The 26618-nt window shown below is 38.7% G+C and overlaps 1 protein-coding gene across 1 annotated transcript; it reads right to left on the bottom strand.

Moving 5' to 3' along the window:
• Positions 1-824: 824 nt before the first annotated feature.
• On the bottom strand, positions 825-22065 carry LOC142398858 (macrophage mannose receptor 1-like). The gene is made up of 30 exons (XM_075483074.1): positions 21957-22065; positions 21357-21713; positions 21008-21175; positions 20605-20760; positions 20310-20432; positions 19892-20029; positions 19608-19787; positions 18588-18742; positions 18032-18145; positions 17810-17925; positions 17550-17698; positions 17267-17466; positions 16899-17017; positions 16655-16727; positions 16403-16556; positions 16205-16243; positions 15036-15199; positions 11558-11619; positions 11298-11398; positions 10426-10568; positions 10188-10293; positions 9067-9194; positions 8042-8159; positions 7378-7607; positions 4463-4628; positions 4010-4174; positions 3811-3927; positions 3514-3672; positions 2439-2468; positions 825-2346 (listed from the first exon to the last, which is right to left on the bottom strand). The coding sequence occupies exons 1-30, from the start codon at positions 22018-22020 to the stop codon at positions 2084-2086; spliced, it is 4257 nt and encodes a 1418-aa protein (XP_075339189.1). The 5' UTR covers positions 22021-22065; the 3' UTR covers positions 825-2083.
• Positions 22066-26618: the final 4553 nt, after the last annotated feature.

The raw sequence follows: 26618 nt of genomic DNA, 5'->3' as shown, positions 1-26618 counted from the left end.
GACCGCCCCCTTTTTTTCTTTTTTTAAACCAACATTTATATAAACAAACATTAAATTGAAACAACTAAAAATAATACACAGGGGAAAAGAAGTTAATAGTTAATAATTTCGACATCCAAAAATATAGTAGAAATGACTGCATTTCAGGTTCCCAACCTTCAAAAGGAGCAAATTTGCTGCTTTATTTTGGTGTAAATTGTAAGCTTGAAAGTAAACTCTGAGTTTCTACAATCCATTTGGGATTGCAGAGACTTACTGAAGCAAGTCCTGCAGTCCTGATTCACACACGACATATTTAAGCACCCTGCAAGATTTTTCATAAACCACGCACACAGCATTAAAAAAAAACAAAAAAAAAAAACTAGGCATCATCAGAGCTCTGGGCATCATTAATTGCCTCACAAAAACCAACCAATCAGAGCACAGCAGAACTATTAATTAGACCGTTGAGGTTAGAGCGGTTTATGTGTCTTTTGCTGCATTTACTTCATGAGGCCGACCGATGCGTGAATGCCCTCCCTCCCCCCAGGAGAGAACAGCGGGAGAATGCCATCCAAGACACGGGTAAAGACTGAAAAGCGAACAGAAATCAGAGAGGATTTTGGGTTGGGACTGAATTGTGAGAGAAATAATACAAAGAACCTTACAAACGACATATTTTATGTCAGACCTGAGCGTTAGGCAGCCACTAGCATTGGCGTGTTAGCTTGTTTTCCAGTGCAGCAATGTGACCAACTAAGGGAGGCACTACATCTGCACAGCATCTGACGAACTGTGGCTCTGCATTCATCCATGCACAAAGAGATGAGAACTAGTCGTCTACACATTTTGTCAGCTTCTTTATTTGTTTTTTAACTGGCTGTTGGGACAATCAAATATCTGTCGGACCACACTGAAAACCTGATATAGTGATAAGTTGTTTTTTTTACTACACGTTTGAATGGCTCCGGGTCAGAGATGAGTCTTTGGCTCATGTTTTGATTTTATTCTAACAAAAAAGTGGTTTTCCCTTCAGGGTTTATTTGATTTAACCAATATTTAACTATTTTTTTTGTTAGATCTTTGTTCCATTTGTAAACACAAGTGCAGTCGAACTTGACATTCTGTATGTATAGCATTGTGCAGACTGTTTCCAAAGTACCTGAGGTTCAGACAAGGGGAGAGGTTGATTAGTCCCCTATTACTCAGTGGGGATACATAGCACTGAAAGAATCGGATTAATGGCTAAATTACAATAAGACTGAGTTCTTAAGTTCATCTATACACCTTAGTTTGACTAAAAATTGGACCGGATCGGGTTACTCGCTCATCACAAACAAAATGTAGAGGGAAGTAGCTTCATCTTGCTCTTCGTTCGCCATCTTTCTCGAATGCCTGAGTTTATTGCTGTTGTTGGTGAAGAGGTCAACCGGAAGTGGTTCCATTAGCAATAGTTGAAATGGGTACAGCGCCACCTATCATACGGCATGCTTTGTGCCAATGATTCAATTCATTCAACGCCATATATCCAAGGACAATTACCCTTGCTCAAATAAGGAGCATAACCCAACTATAGCTATAATCGAATTAATCTCATCATTTAGACCCACTCACTGGGGCTTCAAAACATTCAATTTAACCGTGTCTCCAATGTCAAGAAATATAGAAGAAGATGGCGTACTTTGTGCAACTCAAAATATAAAGTGAGTCTTTATGTTCTCAGTATAAAGGAGTTTCATGTATCCTTTGCAGTTCTGAAAATGTCTCGAACCGTCACCATAAAACTGACCTATATTCAGAACGGTGACGTTTTGTGCGCCATTACAATTGTGCTGCTTAAAATTAGCCCATCTGTGAAAGGTATAGGCCGACATGTACACATCACTATCCTAACAAATACAGTAAAGCATGCAAATGTCTTAACAGCACATTCATTTTTTTCATAATAATTATAAAATAACTGGTTCAATACAACTTCATGTTGACCCCAAATGACCCGTTTTAGCCTCTTGCTGCCACCTCTGCTCAAAATTTCTGAACGTTTTGTAAGATTTATCACCCTAAAAATGGCCCAGGAACCACCACAAGGGCCGAACACAGAATGTTAGATTGTCACAGGATCAGAGCCCTCTTCCTCTGCATTCTCTATCAGTTGTTGGGTGTCTTCCACATCCGGCTCTGACTTAGTATTGCTGAAAAAGAGTGGGTTGTCGAAGGTGGTTAATATGTCAGGAAGGGGTAAGTGACGACCAGACTTCTTGAAGAGGAAGAAGAAAATGGCTGTCCCCACTGCCATCCCAACAATGGCTAGCACAACTGCCAAAGTTATGTTTCGATGATCATGAGTTAATCCACCATCTGTTGAAACTGAAAGAATAGACAATGATCAGCCAAAATATTGTTGCAGGTTTTTTCTTCTTCGTTTTTTTTTTTTAAGGAGATAATGAAGTGTTACTCACTTGCTGATGCAGATGGCTTTGGGAGCAACACTATGGAAATAAAGAGAAAGCTGATAAACTCGAGCATTGGGCCAGTTCTTATACCAAGGTGGTCGTTTCACCTTTTAAATGTAATAATATGAATACCTGCATTAACTCTAACCCTCTTCCATTCCTCAAACTAAACAAAACAAAATATAAATTTGTCAATTGCAGTATTAAAGTCGCTCCCCTGCGCCATCCAATTAGTTACATGCTTCTGTGAAGCATTTTATAGGTGGTAAGTGAGTCAGTTTCAGCTTGATTCGGTCAATTTTGAGCAAATCTGGTCCGTGAGACAGACGACCGTGAAACTCCTCATTGACGGAGTCTGTGTAGACATGGCTTCGGTTGCATTTAGATCAGAGGTCTTCAACAGGGGGTCCACGGCGGTACTGCAGGGGGGTCGCGAAATCTTTGGTTGATTAGACAATTTTTAACATTTTTTTTTTTTTCAAACACTTTTTTCTCACAAATTGTGTGCAAATGTGTGCCATCCACAGATGGTTTGAGGATTCATTGTCCCATCTACATGCATGTTTAAAGTTAAAATCTGTGGATTCTTTGAATAGCTCAGTGTTATATGCAAGATGTTTGTTTATAACTGGCAGTGGCACGGCCACCTTGCACATGTTTAAAATAAAAACATGAATATATTAACCTGTGTATTATTTGAATAGCTTAGTATTGAATGTACAATAACAGAGTAGCTATGTTTATACACGGCACTAGGCCCTGTTAAATATAAAACACAATTGTATGCCATATAAATAGTAGGGGGGTCCCTGCTCCAACTCTCCATCAGTTTGGGGGTCCCTGGCCTGAAAAACGTTGAAGACCCCTGATTTAGATTGATTATATTTACGAAACTACAGTTGATAATTAACTGGCATGAAAGTTCATGTTTATTGATTAGTGGTTTCAGAATTTCTCTTTGAACACCATAGAACTGGCCATTTCTGCTGATCTAAGCATCACCTCCCGCTGGTCGTTAAAACAGTCATGTGAACATCAAACATCATTCCACTTCAAATTGAGCTCATGAGGATCACTTTACCTTTGGCTGCCTTGCAGATGTATGGCCTACTATACCACAGATGGGCTGTCCTCCATGTCCCATTCAATGTTCTAATCTCACTGTAGGAAAACTCAAAAGATTCATCTGCACCCCAGTTAGTGTAATCCTTTACTGTTTTGTCCAACCACAGCCACTCCCCTGGAGACAGACATTTAACCCGTGAGATTGTCATAATCTAAAAAGCATCAACAATTTGTAAACAACAGAAATTAATTGTGAAAATAAAAAATAACAAAATAATAATAATAATAACTTTAAATATTTAGTGTCTTGTACCTTTGAGAGATTTATAGAGGCCCAACCAGAAAGACTCGTGACTGTCTTTAAAAGTTTGCACAATATTCTTTATAAACTCTTGCTCAGAGGGATCTTCAATGCTGGTAAGCATTCCACCTTCACAAAAGAAAACAGCAGGTTTTAGTGGAAGCGACGGCCATTTTAATAACCTAAAACATTGTTCACAGAAAATGCCTACCATGTCTGGCACAACTGACTGAAGCATCTGTCCACCTTTCTTCCTTTGTGAAAAATATGTAACAGTAACCCCTAAAAGGTCTCCAGAAGTGACCACGACCGTATGCTGTTTCTGGGTCCTCAGGGCAAACTCCTGGGAAATCTGATGGCTGTGTTGGTGGTACGTCTGTGAATAAGAAAGACACTTGGATTTACTCTTTTTTTCTTTATTTCTGTCCATTCAAATACAGTGCATTAAAGGCACTTCATGTAGTGTATTATGTGGTTGTTAGACAGCCATGTCAAATTTAAAAGCAAACATAACCATGACATGAATGCATGCACTCTATAATTTACACAGTTGGACAACAATTTAAGTCAAGTGTACTTATTCTAAAACAAATGGGAGGCATTGCAACCGTCACAGGATAAAATGCGCACTTATTTATGCGAACATTAGTCTGTTTGACTGTACCTGTGGACTTCATGCAAACACTGTTGGTGGTCTGATTGCAGTAAGCGGTCTTCCATTTTCCATCCACATCCACATAAACGCAAGCTCGATCTCTGCTTGGCTCATTTTCACTCCAGTGAGCAAACGCCATGGGCCAGCCATCAACGAAACTGAAACGGCCATTTGTCTGGAAGCGAAGATCGGCACAGAGCTTTGTTTCTCAATGTGTTTTGTTTTCAACACGCACACACGTACATGCTCAGTATCTCCATTGCTTTCACTCTATGATCACTGTAGCAGTCACAGTGCCGTGTGGATTAAGAGTTTTTCAAACTTTGACAAAACCAACATTCCTGTGGGGGATGTTTACGTATGTGGATATAAACCAGATCTTCATTTTCTTTCCACAAAGGAAAAAGAGACAGAAACTGCCTAATTTACAACACCCTTAAGAGCTTTTGGGGAGTCGAACTCACTCTTGGAAAAGTGGGACACTTACTATCTTATCTAGACCATAACTCGAAAGTTGACACTTTAACACCCCTTTTCACCAGCAAACCGACCAGATGGCTACACACGAACTGAGAAGACTCACTTTTAGTCGAATCTTAAAACTATATTAAATGTGTTTGATAACCGTGTACAATTTCTTTCAGGTTTCCAGCTTGATCACAAGACGCATATAGAGACAATTTGTACGATTCTGGCTTAAATATTGACAAAGAACTGATTTTGGTGGAAAATGCCCAACCTGCCTGATGGAACCACATTGCCCCCTAGTGGTCTGCAGTGTTGATTAGTTGAACATTTAAATCCCAGAGGACTCAGTAAAATGGACAATGTATATGCAACAATTTAACTTTTAACGATGTCCCTTCGGTATCTATTTGGTATTTGTTTAGTGTCCCCATTGTTAACACAGAAATTAGCATTGTGTGACTCACTATTCATATGTCACGATTTCATAGATATTCATCTGAATTTTGAAAGTCATAATTGTCTTTATCATGTGTGTTATTTTGATGTCTTTATATTACAAGTCTATGTTATATCTTTAATCTGCATATCTTAACAAGATGTGGTGTTTTCAGAATCACCGAGACAAATGTTCTATGAGATGGGAGTAATGGAGAAATAAGAGTTTTCTTTGTCTAAATCCAGAAATCCCCATATAGCACAGATCACCTTACACAGACACCCAGGCAGACATGCACACAGTTCAAGCATGTCATTGGCTGGAAAAGTAGTGTAAGCCCCGCCTCCGAGAGTCAAAACCCGGAACCCGCGGAAAACACGCTCTCTAGTCTCTCTCTAGTTCTCTCGTTTGCTGGCTCGCTTCAGGCGTCTTGTCTCTTCTTAGTTGTTTTCCAGAAGCACGCTCTTGTTTTCAGAGGGAGAACAATGGAGAATTGATCAGATGAGTTGCTCAGAGAGATTTGAAGAGCACGGAAAGATGAGAGTATGAGCCGTGGAGAAGACGACGGAGGGGAGGAAGGAGAAGGACGGAGCAGGACCCAAAGAAAGACGAGGAAGACCCGAACAAAGAAACAGATTGAAATACTCTGAAGATGCACGTTTTACGTGTTTTTGTTCGTCCCTCGCCATCCACGTCCTTATACGTCGCACGTCCTAACCTCCGCTGTTTCACGCCATCATCACCTTTTCCTACCAAGAAAGCCAACTCCAAGCAACCTTTTATTAATCTTCTGTGAACTTAAGTTCACTTCATCAGAGAAGCAACGGACCCACTGACACTAAGAAGATTCGACCATCTAACCCCAGTCCTCGGCACCATCGTTTCGGTTTCCCGGTGAAAGAAGCAACTGAGAAGTCCGCTAAAGTCAGCCACCACAGCCAGGAAGGCCCAGAGAGCGGAAGAGAAATCCCCTCGGACCCGCGTGGCCGCTACCATGGTCCGAACCGACTGAACAGAACTTCAGCACAGTAAGACCGACCCGTTTTCACCTTAAAGTGGGTTTGATGGATGTCTCGAGGCTTTCACAGAATGATACATTAATCCGAAATGTCAGTATTTAGCGTCAAATAGTCAGCCAACCTAAACTATTTGAATACATCCAGTATCTCCCCATCCCCCATATTTTATTTTATATTCACTAAGTGTTTTATATAATCACCCATATTCCATGCATCTCCTGTTTGTTTAAAGGTTCATGTCTAAGATCATATCATTGTAATAAACAGCTCATATATCTATATATATGTTATAATCACAGATTGTGTCGTATGCTTTCTTTACGTAATGTCTGTCCAACCAAACGAGAACTTCACGAAAGTAGCGAGATATGAGACTGAATATTAATTGATTATTAATTGATTATTAATTAATTTAACACCAGGATCGTAAGATTTCGAACAGTTTTCCTACCGGACTGTGACTTAAATTAAGTTAAAACCTAGGTAGGTGGTGCCCTGAATTCGAGGTAAGGTTTATTTGAGACTGTAAGAACATCTCATAAATCCTTATATTTAATAGGTATATAAATACCCGGTAACGCTACATCACACACCAGTGAGCATATCAGGAGTGCCGTGGGGGTTCAGTATCTTGCCCAGGGACACATATCCCATTAGAAATATACACTGCATGCAGATTTACGTTAATGCCATGAATGAGTGTTTTAATACATATTGGAGGCTGCTTTTAACATGATTCAGTCATTTCAGACAATAGCATTTGTACTTTTGACATGCATAAAGTATATCTCTATTCTATTCTGTTGTATTCTAAAGTGATTGGATTTTGAAAGTGAGCATCATATTTGGAAAAGCAACTAATGTTTAATAACTTCTGCAATAATGGGTGTTATGGTTAGAATTGTTCCTTAAGCAAGGCAGTGTAGTCAAAAGAAATGTATAGCAGTCAGTTGTTGCAAGCAGGGGTTAACTGTGTTATTTGTAGGCTTAAAATAGTATACCTGTGCTTTGTTAAGTCCAATCCATATGGGAGTATTGAGACTCACAGCCAGCAGCTCAACGTAAGTCTGTGTCCACTCAGTCCGCAAACTAGCCAGGTTGGCATCATCATCTTGACAGAACTTTTTGGCTGCATCCCAGCTCATTTGTTGAGGAACAAGCTTGATGGAGTCATTAAGTATTTTTATGTAATTAGAAGTTGTTGGTTCAGTGGAGTCGGAGACGGATGGATCTGTTCAGGATAGAGGGGTAAACAGATTTATTTTCATGTAAACTAAGTTTTGAAATACTGAACAGAAATTCTTAAGTTGTTGTTCTGAAATGTTTATAAATGACATGTTGCACTAATTATACGCCAGATTATCTGCAGTTTTAGTAAAATTAGTTTGAATGTCAAAATGATGTTAAAAAAAAAAGATAGCAATATGAACGTGTAGCCTACACATTTGCATTCATTTTAAGCCTTTGCTAACCAGCTTTCATAGGCTGAGGAAGGAGATGATAAGCGAGTCAGAAAGAGTCAGAAAGAGTCTGACTGGGCCCAAGGCAAAGTTGGTTGATGAGCTGCAGAAGCTCAGCTTTTATATCAGCTTGTGGGAATTATGGATTTTATCCTTTATATATATTTGATATGTCAGCAAGTTCTTTGAGCAGAAATGGGCTTACCAATATCTCGCAGACATATAAATCCGTTGGTGTCATTGCAGGACTTGGCGACCCATTTACCGATACCAAGTGGAGGGCTCGTGTTGATCACAGCACAGCTATCCATATTATGTTCATACTGTGAAACAAGATGCAAAATGAGCACTATTAATGGAGAAGACAGGGACTGTTTTGAATACCAGTGAAAGTCTGTTTGTGTGTCCATAATTAAGGTGTATGATCCCTTGGAGAAAATAAAGAGAAAATGTTCACTGTCATTCTATGTAGGAATGTTGTCATTAAGATCATCTAATTTACATAGAGACCAAAGACGAGATTAACGGTCCAAAAGTGTAAATTTAGAATTCAGAATAATCTAAAAATATATTTTAATTAGGCCTCCTATGTAATAACTTCAGCCCTTTAAAGAAAAGCATCACGTCTTAGTATGTGAAACATTTTCCATCTCTGACACGTCTTACACATACATTTTTACACCCCTTACTGAGAAATGATTGAAGAACTTTACGTATTATTAAATATAATATATATTATTATATCTTATAGACAATGATGTTCAACCAGGCAGGATGGGGTAATATATTCATATTTATACATTATTTGAATGTTTAATTTCTCTTAATGTTTCCTAACGTTTTTTTCTCTTCTTCATGATTTTGGGTTCAGGTTGTGGTCAGTACAAATTTGAAAAACTACCTATCGTAGTACTGCTAACTCTAACCGTATTATACACTCCATCAAAGCTTCCATCTCTCACTAACCTCTGCAGTATAAAGAAGAAATTTTAAATCGTTCTTAAAAATCTTGACAAATGAATACAAAGCATTAGTCATAGTATTAAAACACTTAAAACTATACCGTGTGCTTGATGTCACTAATACACAAAAATGCTAAATTTTTATGTAGCCTGTTGCAAATTTCCTAAAATGGACAAATTAGAAGATTTTTACACGTAAATCATTAGAAATGCAAAACAATCTACTCACTTCCCATTTAAAAGCACAAATCAAATGGTGTCTACTTACCTTAAGATTCAAGTTGACATATGTTCTTGATCGCCCATCTGTCCAGTAAAACTTATCCCCATACAAACTATGCAAACCAATCCATAGATCTGTAGTCGGTGCATCAGTCATTTGAGACATCAAAAACACTGAAAATTGAAAAAAATAATTTAAAGTCAAAAGATTAAACAGAATTGAGCACACCGGTGCTGAACGAGCTCATTGTAAGTAATGTAATCAATGTTAGTTGTTTGTTAATAATTGATTAATAATTTAATGTTGCGGCCCTCAGTGCTCACCTCTGGGGCCTGTTTTGTTCACCATTAATACAGATGGACTGTCCGAGTTAGGTATTCATTCAGCTTTTAAATCTTAAACCTTTGCTGATTTCCAAGGTTCCCAATAACCATAAACTAGTTATCCGTGTAAATTAGATTAAACAGGCGATTTTCTCTAAAACAATAATTCTTTACTATGATTGTACGAAAACAAAGCGGAATTGTGGAAACTTCTCAGTTAGTATTGTTCTAAAAAATGTTCATTGCTTTGCACTGAGATGGTCGTTAACTGTACATATTGCTTCGCTGCTGTCCTGAAAAACGTTAATGATGACTTACTGTGTGGAAAAGGTGATGTTTTAGAGGCATTCAAATTTTTAAATTTGTCATATTTTTATTTTTCAATCGCTTTAACAATTTTTAGTTGGCTTTGCAGTTTAACTAATTTTCTATTTTGTTTGATGATTTTTCTTTGTTCTTATATTTCTCTCCAGTGCCTGTTTATTTTAGGCCATCCCTCAATGAGGTTTGAATGAATTGGTGTATGAATCTACTATAAACTGCACAACAGAAATGAGTAAGTATACGAGTATAATGGTGAAGGCTGTGCCTGGCTCATTTGAATAAGTTTACTTGTTTATAGTTTAGTTTATATGTAAAGCTTAAACACTAGTCATATCACTCATAATTTCCATTGTAATTTCATGAACTTTCATCCATTTCATTAATAAATATTTTGGCAAAAGAGGAAAAGAAGGGAAATTAGTTTGAGTTTCGCTGTAAGCTGAATTCAGTACATAACTCTAAGAAGAACAGATCAAGAAAATCTTTTTCTTTTTTGTTAGAGGAAATCAGAAAACAAACCTTGCTCTTGTCTTGAAGAAATGGAGGCCAAGTTTCCACCCATTTCTTTGCATTTTTGCCTTGCTCCAGACCATGTTAAAATACGGTTGTTGACAATGTTGTAACACTAGAGTTGAGGCATAAAAAGCTGATTTACAATCTCTTAAATTTCACCTTACATCACAGATGAATGGATACCCCCCCTTATTTTTATCTTATTTTAGTTATATATGTTTATGCAGGTAAAGTGACATCTCACCTTTGAATTGAATTTTTTCCAGGGGAATTGGCAGCCACCTTTAGGTGGCACCGTAGGTGCCACAGTAGTGTTAGCGTGTGGTGAGCTACTGCGCTTACAAATGGACCCGTGCTCATATCCGCAGTTATAGTCATGCCAGAACCCTGCGAAACAACCAAATATATTAAAATGAGCTCACATCACGGTCAACATACACAATAATTTTTTCAATGTAGTAGTTGGATTCAATTTTTAAACCATATGATTTGTACTAAAACTAATCAATGTTTGACACTATAAATGGGCAGTCATTCAAGGTTCAGATTCAGTTAGCTAACTTTAACTCACTGCGTGTGAAGTATGTGTGAAGTTTGTATTTCTGGCCCAGTGAGTTTTTGCTGTATTATTAAACCAAACTAGTTCCCTAAACCAACCATGTTTAAAAAATATGGAATCGCCTTGTAATGTGCATTTCTACAACAAATTAACACCAGTTTATAGGAGCAAAGGAGTCTGCAGTTAAAAGGGAGTGCCTGTCGAGTTTAAGGAGCTCATGCACCTGGCTGATTGGCAGGAAACATGGCTCCAACATGACTGCTGTTAGAGCAAATAGTGAAAATCATTCTAAAACTTTATGAAGAAGTTACAGTTACTCAGACTGTAAATACTTAGACATATATCTGTTTATATATTTATGTGTGTGTGTGTGTGTTAATGTAGGGAAATATTTAAGTAAATTATGAGTTGTACCTTGTATCTTGAATAGGAAACGAAAAAAACACTTCAGCTGGTAAAGCTCTGCCTCTACTAGTAATAATTTTTGAAGACCAAAATGACAGTATCCACCTTTATGATGTGCATTTTTGTTGGTGAAACTAAATCATATTTCTCACCATGATGCTTTGATATGACGGCACAGTTCTCATCATAATTCTTGAAATTAGGCTGCCCTTCATCCCACCGTTGAAATATCACTTGAGAATCATCCATCCATCTTAGTGCAACACAAGCAAAATAGTTAAAACATTTGTGAAGAACTAATTATGGGTTAAAACGACAGGCTGAAACCGTATTCCGAGTGAGGTTTGTGTGGAAGACGCAACTTTTTCTTTTAACTTATTATTCTTTATGTTATTATTCGATTCATACTCACTGAAATGTTGCATCAAGATCCACAGTCAGACCAATCCAATAATGGTAATATGTTTTGGATATCTACACACAGACATACATTTTTGTTAGAATATTTCTACAAACATTTATTAGCCACCTAAAATTTCATCACTTTTCATTGAAATTGCACAGTTTAAGTTTTTTCCCGTTACAGCAAAGCATGAGGAGTTGTTCCTTTCTGTATGTCTTTGCTTTACTCGATCTTCTTTGGTCACTCTTTCTCTAACTTAAGAGTGACACACCAAGAAGGTCAAGGCTCCTTTTGTGTTGAGGAGAAGGTGACACACTGACAAGGGTCAGAATAGACACCTCACAGAGTTGATCCTACAGTTTATGAGCACACAAACATACTTTCACACGTGAAAAAACAGACTAGAACGAGAGGTACAAAAAAGCAGTTGATCTTTGGCGCTGAGCTGAGGTGAAACACTTGCGTTCTGGGTTGGAGTAGGACCACAATGCAGCTCTGGCAATTTTTGTGTGAACCAGGCCTATTTTTCGCCATCATGCGCACAGCTTTGCAAAGAAATTTAAAGCATAACAAAGCAACATGTGGCCTGTTGTGTTGGTTAGTGGCACTGTTTTTTCATCAACAGCATTGTTCATGAGAGAAAGCATCCATCCTCAAATGGAGCATCGCGTTAGTTCTGGCAGACCACGTAGTCAACGCGCCCTTTGCCTATTGGCTGACGCCGACCCAACCCTTATGGCCAGCTGCGCTCAATGGGTAATCAGCTGCTGCTCGCAATTGGATGCTGGCATTTGGGGCACTTCATTTAAACTTGGTTTGCTGTCACTGCTTTTTTTTTTTTGCTCTCTGCTTGCACCCACCACCTCCCCTGCTCCACCGACTTCTCATTGCCAAACAATGTCATACTGTTGTTCATTGTTGCTTGCTCTGTTCTAGGGGGTTTGTTGCCTTTACAGCAAATGGAAGCCACTCCACCTGAGGATGCTGCTGTTCCCTGTCTTGGCTTCCATGGAGCTCATGGAAAAGTTGGGAACTTCCTCCGAACAGAGCCATACCGCCAAACATAATTGTATGCATTCAGAATAAGCTTCTGAAATTCATCTCTGTTCTCGTCTTGTTTTGACGAGAGTGGTTCTGACAGAACTAGAGTAGTTTTCCTGCAACTCACACAGAATCACATCTGTCAATACTACGTGCCCCAGGTGACCTAAAAGGGGTGTGTGGATGTAAGTTTGAGCTCACCAAAGTACCAGAGTGGACCATCTTTCTTCAAAAAAGAAAGGGTTGGATAGAGATAAGGAGTAACTGTGCAGTATCACCTGCAAAGCAATCATGCTACCCATTTTTGGTCGTGGCCAACTCCGCCCTTCACTACAACCAGGCTCGATCATGGCTTTTTTCCTCCCCCTCTTCATTTTTCACTTTTTCAATGTCCTTCAAACTTTTCTAGCTTAGTTATCGCTGTCGCTATGGCCTGAAGAGCCGTTGCTTTTGAATACATTTACTTTTGCAGGACGTGGGGATTTTTCTGATCTATGCTGCTCCATCTTTTCTCTTGTGTTCGCTTTGATTTATTTTCTGCAAACTTCTCACGTCATGGAGCGATCCACTTAAAGTGTGGGAGAAGGCTGACAAAGGAAATTCCCACGCTTCACAGGACAGGTAGGTATCAGTGCATACTGGACAATACAACCCCCAACTCAGGTGGGCTGCAACAACTTCGTCAAAACTTCCATCCATCCATCCATTATCTATACCGCTGAATCCGTCGATCGGGTCGCGGGCGGGCTGGAGCCTATCCCAGCAGTCAATGGGCGAGAGGCAGGGTACACCCTGGACAGGCCGCCAGTCGTCAAAACTTTTTCCAGGTCATTTTTTATGGCATTTTAACCCACTATTTACCCCACTTTTAACCCACTATGTGGGCTGACCCATCCTGTCCTGTATTCAGACAAATAATATAAGCCATCAACGTGACTACGTTAGGAAATGGCCAATAATATTTCGCTAAATGCAGTCTTTGCAGAGTAGGCATGTCGTCACAAGTTCTCCTTAATTCATGTTCATGGTGTAGCAATTAAAAGCTTCTTAATTCAGATGTTAAAAAAAAGGGGGGGGGGAAAAGGTGTTGCAGTTTGATGCAACCTAATGTGTTAAAGCGGCAGTCGGCAACTTTTTTTTAGTCATATTAGCTTGAACTGTCATGGGATTCTGGAAGTAGAATATTAAATAGGCTGTTTAGGAAAAATAACGAAATCTGTAGCTCCCTCTGAAGCCTGTAATCATGCTTACAAAAACCGAGCGCTCCTGGCTGTTTTTAACCAATCAAGTTAGGGTGGAGGAATCCTACCTGCCAATCACAGCTTGTGCACACGCTGCTGAGCGTGAGTCTGCCCCAGCTTGTGTGCGCTCACACTGGTGTGAACTCACGTGCACAACCTCGTCCACAGAGGGGGAGGGGTTTGGGGGGCGATTCGGAGCTTGTTAGAGGTTGGGGGAGGGACCTGAAAGTTGTGTCAGTTCGAATTTTCCGACTTTAGACTCGCAATTTTGAAAACTTGCCGACTGCAGCTTTAAAGCAAGAGATGAAACAAGGACAAACAAGCGCCAGTTTAAATAATATATGTGAAGTTATTGCAGTTTTGGTAGAAAACACAAGCAACACAAATAGTTTCTACATTAAATGTTCAGAGGCTTCCGATAATTACACTGCACATACACAGGACACCAGAGGTCAATCATGTTAATCAGAATAGCACAATTAAATTTATACCTTTCTCTCATGTAAATTCATTGCATATTTGATAGATTTTAAATCGGTAAATATTAAGTTAAAGCTTTATCAATAGTTCAGTAACTAATGCAAGTTGCCAGTAAGAGAAGCTTCTCAACACTTTGAAAAACGGAAGAAAGTCTACCAGCTAAGCCGCGCTAAGCGCCTATTGTGTTTTTGAAAGAAAACCCTCGACCTTCTCCAAACATTATTAGTCCCTTGAAAATGAGACGGTGAAGACAAAGTTGCAGAAACCAGCACGCCGTTTCAACTTCAGTAAAACTGTTGGCCTTTAATCTTAAATAAGGCATTCTCTAAAAACTACAAGATACTGATACAGGGTTCAATTCTGTATAACTCAGACAATTTCCTTCACACTTTAAAGAAGTGGGCTGACCTTGAACTTGAGATTCCAAGGCTAAAAAATTGGCCCCATTCTGGCATTGCTGTAAAGTAATATGATTAGTTTATTTCTTAAAGTTTTTCACTCACAACGCTCAGCCATGGTGTTAACTTCTTGTTTCACTCTGTCCTCTAAGATAGAAAAACATCACATGGATGTGCTAAAAATGATCTAAAAACTTTTTGTTGGAGGTTGTTTGGAAAAAAAACAAAAAACGGGTACATATGTTGTGTTCATGTGTAATGCCATTGGTGTTGTACCCTTACTGCTCTTTGCTTCAATTGTTTAATGGAGGACATTAAACTGCTCACCTGTTTCCACAGAAAGGTGTTTTCAGCTTCACTCTGAATAGACACCAGGTCACCGTGCCTCTGTTTGCAGAAGTGACGAGCTTTTTCCATGGCCATCGAATTTTGATTAAAATAATATTGGTTCCCTTTCCATTCCAGCCACCCATCAGAGGTAGTATTGTAATCTGTAAATTTGTCAAAAGTTTGTAATACATCATAATAATACAATATATTCATAGTCAGGTTTATGCTTACTTTTTAATTTTTTTGTTATTTTTACCATGAAATCTAATGACTGATTTCCTTCTAAGACATACAATGCTGCCACAAATAGACATGTTTTTGTCACCAAGTTTTCTAAGGTACAGAAACACAAAAAATGATATGTGGCAACCCTTCTGGTGCTCTGCTTTTATGAACAAGTTACGGATTTTTTTTCTGCTTGTCTTGGAGATGAAATGTAGTTATGACGAGCAGACTTAACCATATTAAACAGGTTAGAAAGAAGTGACGTCTGAAGATTAGAATAGATGCAAGAACCGATTGCGTGTGAACTCTTATGTTTTATATTTCACACATTCACTCGATTCAAAGAAAACTGATTACAGAAAAATCATTTCTACCTAGAGCATCAGACTTTAAAAAAGAAAAAAAGTACTCTTCATAAATGCAACAAAACTTAACTAAAGCTATTAAGTGTGCTAGATCAGCTGAATGTCCAGTCCTGCTGTAAGAAAGATAAATCAGGCTCCACACATCCAAGTGTTCCTGTAAATGTCCCTAAATGTCCGATTCATTGTATTCTCCAGTGAATTTATTTTATTTTTTTAACCTTTATTTTACCAGGAAAATAGACCCGTTGAGATTAAAAATCTCTTTAACAAGGGCATCCTGGCCAAGTGGCAGCCCAAGTTACAAAATTAAAATTTCCGTTGCTTTAAAATAACAAATTGAGTAAAACAATAACAAATCAATTAAAACAATTACAGACAAGGGACTCAGTCTCAAGTGTTCTCATCCTGGAATTAAAATCGCTCAATGGAATCAGTTCCGTTAATTTCAAATCCTTTTGTAAATTGTTCCATGAGGTAGGAGCAGAAAAAGCAAAGGCCCTTTTTCCCTGTTCTGTACAAAAATTCACAGGTTGTATTTATAAGGTGTAGTAAATACAGTTGTACTGATGCGCTCACCTGGAGTAACAGGGGCTGGAGGCGGCTTTGGAGTGACTCCTTTATTTACATAGAGAGAAGTCATTAGTGATCACCTTTGAGTGGTGAGCACTTTGATACACAAGGAAAATAATAATGCTGGGTGCAGTGACCGAGGCCACTAAACTTTAAAGATATATAGCAAAAGCATTATAGAACCACAAGATAACCATCCTTTACCTATAGGGATCTGACAAATCCATTGATTGTACTTCTCACATTGATTATCGTTCCAAGATCCCATCTTCCTCCATTTGAATAAAAACATTTCAGCACAAGATTCTGCATTATTTTCATTGTCTGGCTGTCCATCCACCCAGTGTTGAAAGTTCACCTGTAAACCAAAGCAAAGTAATAAAGCAAGAATTCCAGTTGTAGAAACTACACAGGGATGAATTAACCAACTCTGGAGACAGAAAACTATGAACTCACTGGGGACCCATCACTCCACACATAACCAGTGGCTGGATCAGGGGCACTTAGTCCAATCCAGATGGTCCTATAGCTACAATGAACAGATTTTTATAGACGGTAAGTGATTTAGGGTTATATAACCTGCATATCACATCAACAAGAAATTCTGGGTGGGGGGGCAGTTATCATTGCCAGTCCTTACTCAGTAATGTGTCAAGTTATTTAAATCATGAAACGGTATGTGCTCAAGCTGATACTGTACCTAAATGGTTTAATTTCCAGCTCAGCTTCACTGTGGAAGCTGAGCAGGTCTCCTCCGATGGCTCTGCAGTAGTCACGGGCCTCAAACCACGTCTTCTTGTTAGAAAAGCCTAAATAAGCCTTAAAAACAAGGCATGCAGTTAAACTGTGATTGTGTTCCCATGCAGAGGTTCCTTAATCCTTGTTTTCTTTAGTTTCTCTTAAACATACTTTTTCCTTTTTAATCAGAGCAGAGCAATTGTTTAGAAGTATAAACTTTCTATGTGATACAGATATAGCTACGGCGGTGTGGTTAATGATTCTCTGTACAGGCCAAAACAGTCTTTACATGAGCCAAGATCTTTGTAGAGTGCCTGCTGTAATTTTTACCTTAATGCAGACGTTTCGTGATATCACTTTATTCCAACCATTTGCACACTTGATGGAGGGAACAGTCGGTGGGACAGGGGTTAAAACCGCCCCCTCTGCTATGTGTTTGCAGATATACTTCTCCTTGTTGGTACAAGGCAAGACATCCCAGAGGCCAGCAAAAGTTCCAGTTGCCATAGCAACACAGCCCTGTCGGTGGCCTTGTTTTGTCAGAGGGGAAATGTCAGCTGTTATGTGTAAAGTCACATTCAAACACATCCTTAAGAACTGAACCTTGTAATACCTGGCATTTCAGCATTCCAATGAGTAAATCTCACAGAGTCTGTGTTGGTCCACACAAAATAATCTATGTGTTTGTGGTTAGAGAGCCCTAACCAGAAATGCTTCTCTGATCGCAGACCCACCAAGCTGACAAGGAAGGCGTTATCCACCCTGAAAATATTTACAGTGAAATTATATTCTTTTTTTTTTTTTATTATTTACATCCAAATTTACAATGTCTATTAGTATTAGCTTGTTATGAATCTTAATAATAGTTCTTACCCTGTTGAAACATCAGCCAAGTAGGAATCGGAGTGCTTGCAGTCTTCTCTTGCTTCATCAAACGTCTTTGTCTCAGTCCCAACAAAGTAGCAGTAGGAGCCATGTTTTTTCCAACCCTGGATTGTCGGGAAACAAAAACAGAAAAAATGTCTGCATACATGATTTTTCTTGTGTGTTTCTTTGTGTTAAAACAGCACAAATCACTATGAGAACTTAACTCACAGTCTTGCAGCCTGCATTTTGCACCACTTCATCTCCAGAGGGTTCAGAGGCACTTGTTTTCATACAAATGAAGCCATGTTTCTCCTTGCAAGCACGGTCAGCCCATTTCCCATTCTATAAGAAAGAAGTACAGAAAGATATTTTACTGTGGACAATCCATGTGCCAACTTGTAGTCAAACACTGTGTGCACCATCATACAAAAAGCTCACAGCCATAGGTTTATTCGTATGGGTGTTGTTTAGCTCAAAATATATAGATACCTATGCAATTTTTATTTTTTTGTCATTGTTAATAGCATGTTAATATAAGACCATGTCTAAGAAGAGGAATTGGGTTGAATCACCCCGTTCTCACTCTAACAGCATTACAAAAAAGCCCTTATACCAGGACAGGTGTACTGTCAATGCAGAGGGAGGCCTGTAGTGTTAGCTTTCAATACAGGTGTTGAAAAACAACTTCTGACATTATAAGTATCGGAATAGTTTGATTGTGAAACCTGGCTAGTTTTTGTCATTGAAAAAAGAAACAAACAAAAACAAATATAATGCTCCATACTTCTCCTCCTATGAGAACACAGTCTTCTTGGTCTGTGGAGAAGGCTGGTTCCCCGAACTCCCAGCTGGTGAAGCGAACAGTAGAGTGGTCACTCCACTCAAACAACCCCTCTGTTTTCCAGTCGTTCAGTCCAATCCAAACCTCTTCAGTCGATGCTGCGGACAGAAAAAAAATGAATCAATGAAAAAGTAATATATTTGTGATTTGTTAAATAACTACAAATACTACAAGTACAAGGAATTCTGCTGAATTTTAAATGTTGTTGAAGTGGTTTGTATTTCAGTATGACCTGATGTTGTGTGAGGAGACTTATATTATGTCTTTTTGACAGATGTGTTGAGATGTGTCAGCCTCTAGAGGGCAGAAAATGACCAAGAAACTAAAAAGTTAAAAGAAAAGTAAGATGTTAAATTGGTTATGTGCCTAAAACAGCAGGAATCCCCAAAAAATAGAAAAACATCCACTATCTGCAAGCAGGATGTTTCCTACTCATTTAGGGGCATAACTCCAGCAATCTGGACATTAAATTTATTTTATTTTTTTCTTGCCATACATGCTTTGGCTACATTGGAAACTCAGAAATGTTTGTTGTAGTGTTCAGGGTAATAGTAATTAGACTGTGGCTGGAGAGTTCTGACACGAAATGAACAAGAACATAGATCTCTTTTTATTAAGGAATCACAAGCTGAAAATGCTAGATCTATTTTTAACAAGGTCCTGTTTTTCGTATGGTCATGTTTTTTTTTCTTTCTTTTTCTCAAAACGGCTTTTTTCTAAATTCAAAGTCAATGTGCCAAATAAAGTAAAACAAAAGATATCGAAATGGATATCAAACAAGGTAAATACATTTTACCACTGAATTCAATTGTGACAGAGTTCTACAAGCAAATATCTCAATCTAGCTGGTGACTGAGTGCTAAGAGACTACAAAAGAGAAAGGTTATGTTATTATTTTCCCCCCCTAGAGATTGCACAAGTGGAAAGGCCAGTTTGCTCACAGCGGAACTGTTTGTATCGTACCATATCCAAGCTGAGAGACGATAAAGCTTTGATCTTCCACATTGCGGATGCTCACAAGGTCCCCTCCCTCCCTCCGGCAAGCCAGCTGTGCATCCGACCATGTTTTCGGAGTATGATAAAGTTGGAAGCAGTGACCATTGTATGGAATCCAAGGTGCTGAACAAAAGCCTGTCTCAGTAGCTGCTTATGAGAGGAACAAGAAATGTAATTAAATAGTTACAGTTGATATCGTTTCATTTCAAGACAAAGTTGTCAAGCTTTCAGAAAATAACTTTTTTTGTTACCTTCAGTTGGAGCAGCCGACACTCTTTTACTGTAGCAGATGTAGCCAAGTTTCTTGTTGCACTTCGAGCTTTGCCAGGAGTACTGCACAGCACCATCAATGATTCCACATGTATGTCCTAGACTGGAGAGTGGGTATCCTAAAGGATGATGGAAATTTAGAAATGATGCCACATGTCACTTATTATATATATATATTCATTCTCACAGGCTTTTTATTTTGTAACATATTGAGCTAATATCTTGAATACAGTAAGAATTGCTGGTATAGGAGGTGGTATAAATACACTGCTGTGGTTTGTTAACAGTCCTCTGGTTTCACAAGTATCTGTAATGTAGCCGGAGTCACCTGCTGGTGCTTACAGGCCATAAAGAACACAATCACAATTCAACTCTTTGTAGATGGGCACCACAACCTACCTGAATCCCAGTTCAGATAACGAAAAGGTTCCCTATTAGACCACTTCCAGCCACCTTCTGGATCCAGGGTCAGTCCAGTCCAAAGCTTGTATCCCTCGTTCCAGCCCCCTGCTCCTAGTATTACTGAGTATATTAACAAAAAAAGGAAAGAAAGAAAAAAAGAGACACAAAGCGAAAGATTTGTGATGCACTCACAATCATCGTCAGCCAGAGTGATACACCAGTGAATGTACAACATCTTTTTGATTGAACTGAGCATTTCTCATCAGTACATTTCAGGTCCATATTACTTCACCTGTGATGTAAGCCTGTTCGTGAGGATCGCTGATACTGAGCAGGGAGGCACTCTGCTGTTTGCAGCTGGCGTCAGCCTCCAACCACGTCAGAGCTGACAGTGTGTTCAGCTGGTAGTTTGCTCCCGTTGTTGGGTGTTTGATCCAGTTTGTTTTAGCTGCAGTGTATAATAGATTTATACAACTTCAGTTTACTGTTCATGCTCCTTTTGTCTGTTTAGTTTTTTCGAGGCAGACATACCGTACTGTACATATAAAGCTGAAATGTTGAAGGCAGTATTATGATAGTAAAAGCCTTCATTATTTACTTAAATCTGTGTATTTGAAGTAAACAGACATACATCGTAAATGTGCCCTGTCTCACGGCTACAAAAAAAGCTGGTGCCTAAAACAAGCAGTACTCACTATTAGTTGGGCAGTATCCCCAGAGCCCATTTTCAAATTCAGTTTCAACGCCGCACCAAAGTATGTCTGGGGAGCCGACCATAATACAGCTTGAGTACCACTGGTTTTCATACTGGAAAGGAAACATGCAGGGCCTTCCAGCTGCGTTTCCTTTAATAGTGTAATATTCTGACAGACAAAACAACAAAACAAAGAACAGCTTAATCACTTAAACTCAACTGCACCCACATTATTTTTATTTACTGATGTATCGTACATAAATGAATAATAAATCAGACTAATCACTCCTGTTTTGATTTTTTTTTTTTTTAGAAGAAGAAGAATCAGTAGTTACTGCAAACAAGCAAACCTCTGTATGTTCTTGTGCAAGCTCCACTGGACGTCCCTGAAATTGTGAGGTGGCTGTTGGGTCCAACTGTTCTGGACAGTACGGCTGTGCCATCTGCATTAAGTTCAATGTAAAGCTCTTGGCCTTTGAGGGCTAGCACAGTTTCATTCCGACATTCCCACTTTAGGATTTCACTGGTTTCATCACAATCGTAAAGGGTTACTTCACTCCCCACGCTCTTCCCTTGGACTCCCAGGCACTTATTCAACCGGGGAACCAGGAGTCGTTCTGCAGTAGTCCAGCGAATCTCTGTGCAGACGCCATGCGTTTTAGCCAAGCAAAAACCAGTTGCCTTGTTAGTTAATTGAAATGGTGAATCTGCAGGGATAGATTGTTCAGAAACAGTTAACACTCATCAATGTTTAAACTATGTTTTATTTACATAAACAAGATTGTTGTGAATTATTTACAGAATAAGCTTGCAATCAAACAATCTGTCACAAATCTTTATAACTAGTGTATGAAGAATACAAAGCCTACAAATAGGTATATTGTGCCGTGAGCATTGCCTACTCCTGAAAAAAATCAAGAGGCTTAAAATCAAAAATTGGAATACTGTACCATCTGATGCCGAACATTGTAATGTTTTCAAGAGGAATACAAAAGGCATCCATGTGATCCTCATTGTTACAATTCTTACAGCCAGATTTGATGCCTGTGTTGTCCGCCAAGAATGTAAGAACTGTGTTGACGATTGTGGAGAGAAGTAAGTTTTAACCGCACTGATGCACCATGCCTTTTTACGTCACCTCAACTTTTTTTCATTCTTACCTAATACCGCCAGCATCATGTCTTAGATGTATTCTTCAGAACTTTACAACTTTATTTGCACGCTCAGCTGGTTTGCCGTACTAGACTATGGGTACAGTCATCGGATACTCTGTGGTTGAGGAATCTTCCGCTTTTTAACAAAAAACTGCAGTCACGCTGACTTGCTGAGGCAGTAGGAGGGGGGTTGAATGAAGCCTTTAACAGTGACATTTATAAGTTACAGCATGTGAATTAATTAAACAAAACTTTTTTTTTCATAATAATGTTATCTGTAGTGTACTCCTCGGTATTGCCTTATGCTTAGGGTACTAATCCCAGCTTTTAGACAAAGGCCTGGAACGTCCATTCATCCATTCATCCATCACACGGATCAGTGTGTGGATGCAAAACAATTTCCTCCAGCTAAACTCAGACAAAACTGAAATCATTGTCTGTGGCCCACAGAAACAAAGAGAAAGTGTTATCAGTCACCTTGAGACTCTCTCTCTAAAGCTTAATTATCAAGTTAGAAATCTCGGGGTAATATTGGACTCAGACCTGAACTTTAACAGCCACATTAAATCAGTAACATCAGCTGCTTTTTACCATCTAAAAAACATTGCCAGAATCAAAGGAATAGGTCTAAACCAGACTTAGAAAGACTGATCCATGCGTTTGTCTCCAGCAGGTTAGACTACTGTAGCGGCCTGCTCACTGGGCTCTCTAAACGGGCTGTAAGACAGCTGCAGTACATCCAGAACGCTGCTGCTCGAGTCCTGACTAGAACCAGGAAATACGACCATATTAGTTCGGTGCTCAGGTCTCTGCACTGGCTTCCCGTTGCTCAGAGAATAGACTTTAAAACAGCTCTGCTTGTGTACAAGTCTCTTCATGGTCAAGCGCCAAAGCACATCTCTGACATGTGTGAAAGAATTTATGTACCTATGTTACAGGCAATCTTATATTCGAGTGATGTGTGTTGTACCATACACTGAACTTTTATTGAACTTTGCCTCTGCTTAGCAACAGCATGATATTAATGGTATAATCTGCCCAGCAACTTGCAACCTGCAAACATCTGTTCTTTATCTGTAAGTTTCATGCGTGGGATGCGCTAGCCTAACTGTGTGAACGTCCTGTTGATTTACATTAAGCTACGTCATGCACTTGTTTGTACCACTGTATAAAAGCTTGTGTGAAGCGCCGCAACGGCAGAGATCTCTCCATGTTCTGAATGAGCATGTATTTTGAATAAATCAACTACCAAGGCACATAACGGACTTAGTTCTTTTATTTGATTTAAGAAAGAAAGATTTATTCCTCCACACATGTTAAAGCCATATGAACCAACTCGGGCTCTGATCCTCAGGGAGTTCTATTTAGCTGTGCATATGACACCTGAAAGTATTGTGTTTTTTAATGGGTTTTTAAAATTTTTTTAAAATTTTTATCATTATTATTATTATTATTATTATTTTTTTTTTTTTGTTATTTTTTTTTTTATTTCTTTTTAATGATTTTATTGCCTTCTTGTGATTTTATGTAGCTGTGAAGCACTTTGAATTGCCTTGTGTATGAATTGTGCTCTATAAATAAAATTGCCTTGCCTTGCCATTTTCTATACCCTTTTAATCCAATTCAGGGTCGGGGGTGGCGGGAGCCTATCCCAGCTGTCATTGGGTGAGAGGCAGGATACACACTGGATAGGCTGCCAGTCCATCACAGGACCACACAGAGACAAACAACCATGCACCCTCACACGCACTCCAAGGGTCAATTTAGAGTCACCAATTAACCTAACATGCATGTTTTTGAGCGGTGGGAGGAAGCCGGAGTACCCAGAGAGAACCCACGCATACATGGGGAGAACATACAAACTCCACACAGAAAGGACCCAGTTGATTTTTGAACCAAGAACCCTCTTGCTTTGAGGGGACTATGATGGACGCAAACTCATTACATGTCTTCTCAAGAATCAAACTGCAGAATACAGTATCAAACACTTTTCATATATAATATTATTGCCTTGAGCTGGGGTGGAAACTGAATTGAACTGATAGGTGTTTAATTAGTTCCTAAAGGTAAATTATATTGTTGCAGTCATCAGTTATTCGTCTTTAAAAACAGAAATGACTGGTACTGGTACGATATTTGGTAATAAAGACCAAACTACGAATGTTAAGGTTTATTTTCTGAAACAAGCGTTAATTGAATACTGTTAAGATAAGCGCTCTAAGTTAAAGTTCTAGTACTATTCAGCCTATCATGCTAATATCACAGTATTACTTAAGAAGACCCATGTAGAGAAATAGTTTAAACAAGCTTCTTTACATAAATGGATAATGGCTAATGAAAAACAATAGGTTGAAATACATTTAAATGAATGAATCTCGTTAAAACATCCAAACATTACATCAGATAATAGTTTATTCTTCAGACTTTTTGCCGTTTGTAAATGTGCAGTTCAGTTGCCTTTATGAATATCTTCTTTCCCCATCCAACTGAAAGGCAGACAGAAACGGATGTGAATCAGATTGCAGTGTATTGCAGTTGTCACTGTTTCTTGAGAATATATTGGATAAACTGGTTGACTGGATAAAGTGTTACGCAGTGCTTACCAAAAGGAAGTCTTCAGATTGCTGACATGTCTAATTTCATTGGAATTGCAGCTCATGGGCAACCTTTTCCAGAAACCTCTGTTAATACTTTTGGGAAGTGGTTGCTTTTTGGTGTGATTCACAGAAAAGAGTGGTTTGTAGCTCAGAAGAAGCTTTGTGACTGATTGTTTTTGCCTGTAGAAGAGCACAGGTTGGTGTTCACTTAAATATATGGGCATGCTGATGTAATATGGGGTAATTAACAGTCAGAGATTTCTGATGCAAAATGCCTGTGTTGGTTGGCTAATATCTATAAACTAAATCAAAATTATTTTTTAACTTTTCTCTCCATCAGTGATGGCGATTTCGTAAATAGCTAAACCTATAATGCATCAGTTTGACACAAGCAGAATACTCATAATCTTTCTTTGCTGTTAAATGTGTGTTAGTTTTGTTTTATGGTCTTGTTACACATACTCCAGAATATTTAGCATTTCACCAATAAATGAAAGCAGTAGGAAAAAGGATGCTAAGACACTGCTACTGAACAATAATCCAACATCTGTTCCTTGGATTTTTGCATATTGGTTTTCCTACGTTCTACTTTTGGTTGGATCATCCTTGGTTTGCTCATGTTTTTTGCCTTAGTTAAGCACTCTTTTTAGTCAGATGTTTTAATTATTTCCTGTTCTATTTAGGTAAATCCAGTTCTTTTGTTCATTTCTGTAAGTTTAGTGCTTCCCTGTCACACCTGGGTTCTTTTGCTGATTGCCTCACCTGCCATTCATTTTGCAATCCCTCCCTCAGCATATATCCTTCTAGTGTTTCTTTTCTCCTCGCCAGTTCATTGATCTTTCCCCGCAGCGGTTTCTGTTAGTAAGTCCATTGATGTCTTCTGCCAGTCTGTTACTCTGTTAGTCTGTTAATTTGTCAGTTTTCCCATTAGTATTCGTTCTTGTAAATCCTTTCTGTAAATTGTACTTATTCTTGTCTTGGCAGGGCGTTTGTTTTATTTTATTAAAATCTTCTCATTACTGCCTACTGTCTGCCTTCGGGCCCACTTTTCATGAATCCCTGAAAACTGTGACCTGTAAAATGAACCAAGGGCCTAATGTTACAGCAAGATAGAGACAAAGTTGTCCCTCAAGAGTCTAAATCAAATCTGGAGAAACTGCATTCAATTTTTGTCGACACAGAAAACTTGATCTTTTTTTTTTATTTTATCAGGGTTCAGTTCTGATTATAACTCATGATAATAATTATAGTTGGATTCACTCTTTTTTTGCACTGGGTTTATTGGTGTAGTTTTGTTAGTGTACTTTTTACTCATACTTTTACTCATAGAGTAGGCAATATTATATCTCAGCATTTCGGCCATACAGTGGGGTGGATAATGCCGTTATCCACATGATGAACAGGGCACTCTGCCATCTGGAGAAGCAGGAAACCACAGTGATTTCTCCAGTGCTTTTAATACGATCCAGCCCTCCTTGCCGGGAGAGAAGCGATTTGAGATGCACATATTAACAACAGACTGGACTGATCGCACAACACCAATGTCCTAATGTCGAACATTAATATGAAGAGGAGGTAACATACTTCTCCGGTGTGTATTGGTATCCTCATATTAAAACATAATATTAGGGAGTGCTTGTCAACTTACATATATTTGGCTTCTGAAGAAATTTGCCATTCCATATATGCAACATTCATTTTATACAGTTCACCTTTCCCATCAGGATGTGTGGATACTAATATGTAAATGTAAATTTGAAGGCAATGTCTACTTTAATGAAAGTATTTGAATAAAGTGTCATTACATAATTACAAATTAAACAGCACTACCATTTCTTATTGAATGAATGCTTAGACAGTG

The sequence above is a fragment of the Odontesthes bonariensis genome, chromosome 14, assembly GCF_027942865.1.
Source record: "Odontesthes bonariensis isolate fOdoBon6 chromosome 14, fOdoBon6.hap1, whole genome shotgun sequence".
NCBI classification, from domain to species: Eukaryota; Metazoa; Chordata; class Actinopteri; order Atheriniformes; family Atherinopsidae; genus Odontesthes; species Odontesthes bonariensis.
Note: the sequence above shows the minus strand (reverse complement) of the source record. Positions and strands in the feature narration are given on the sequence as shown.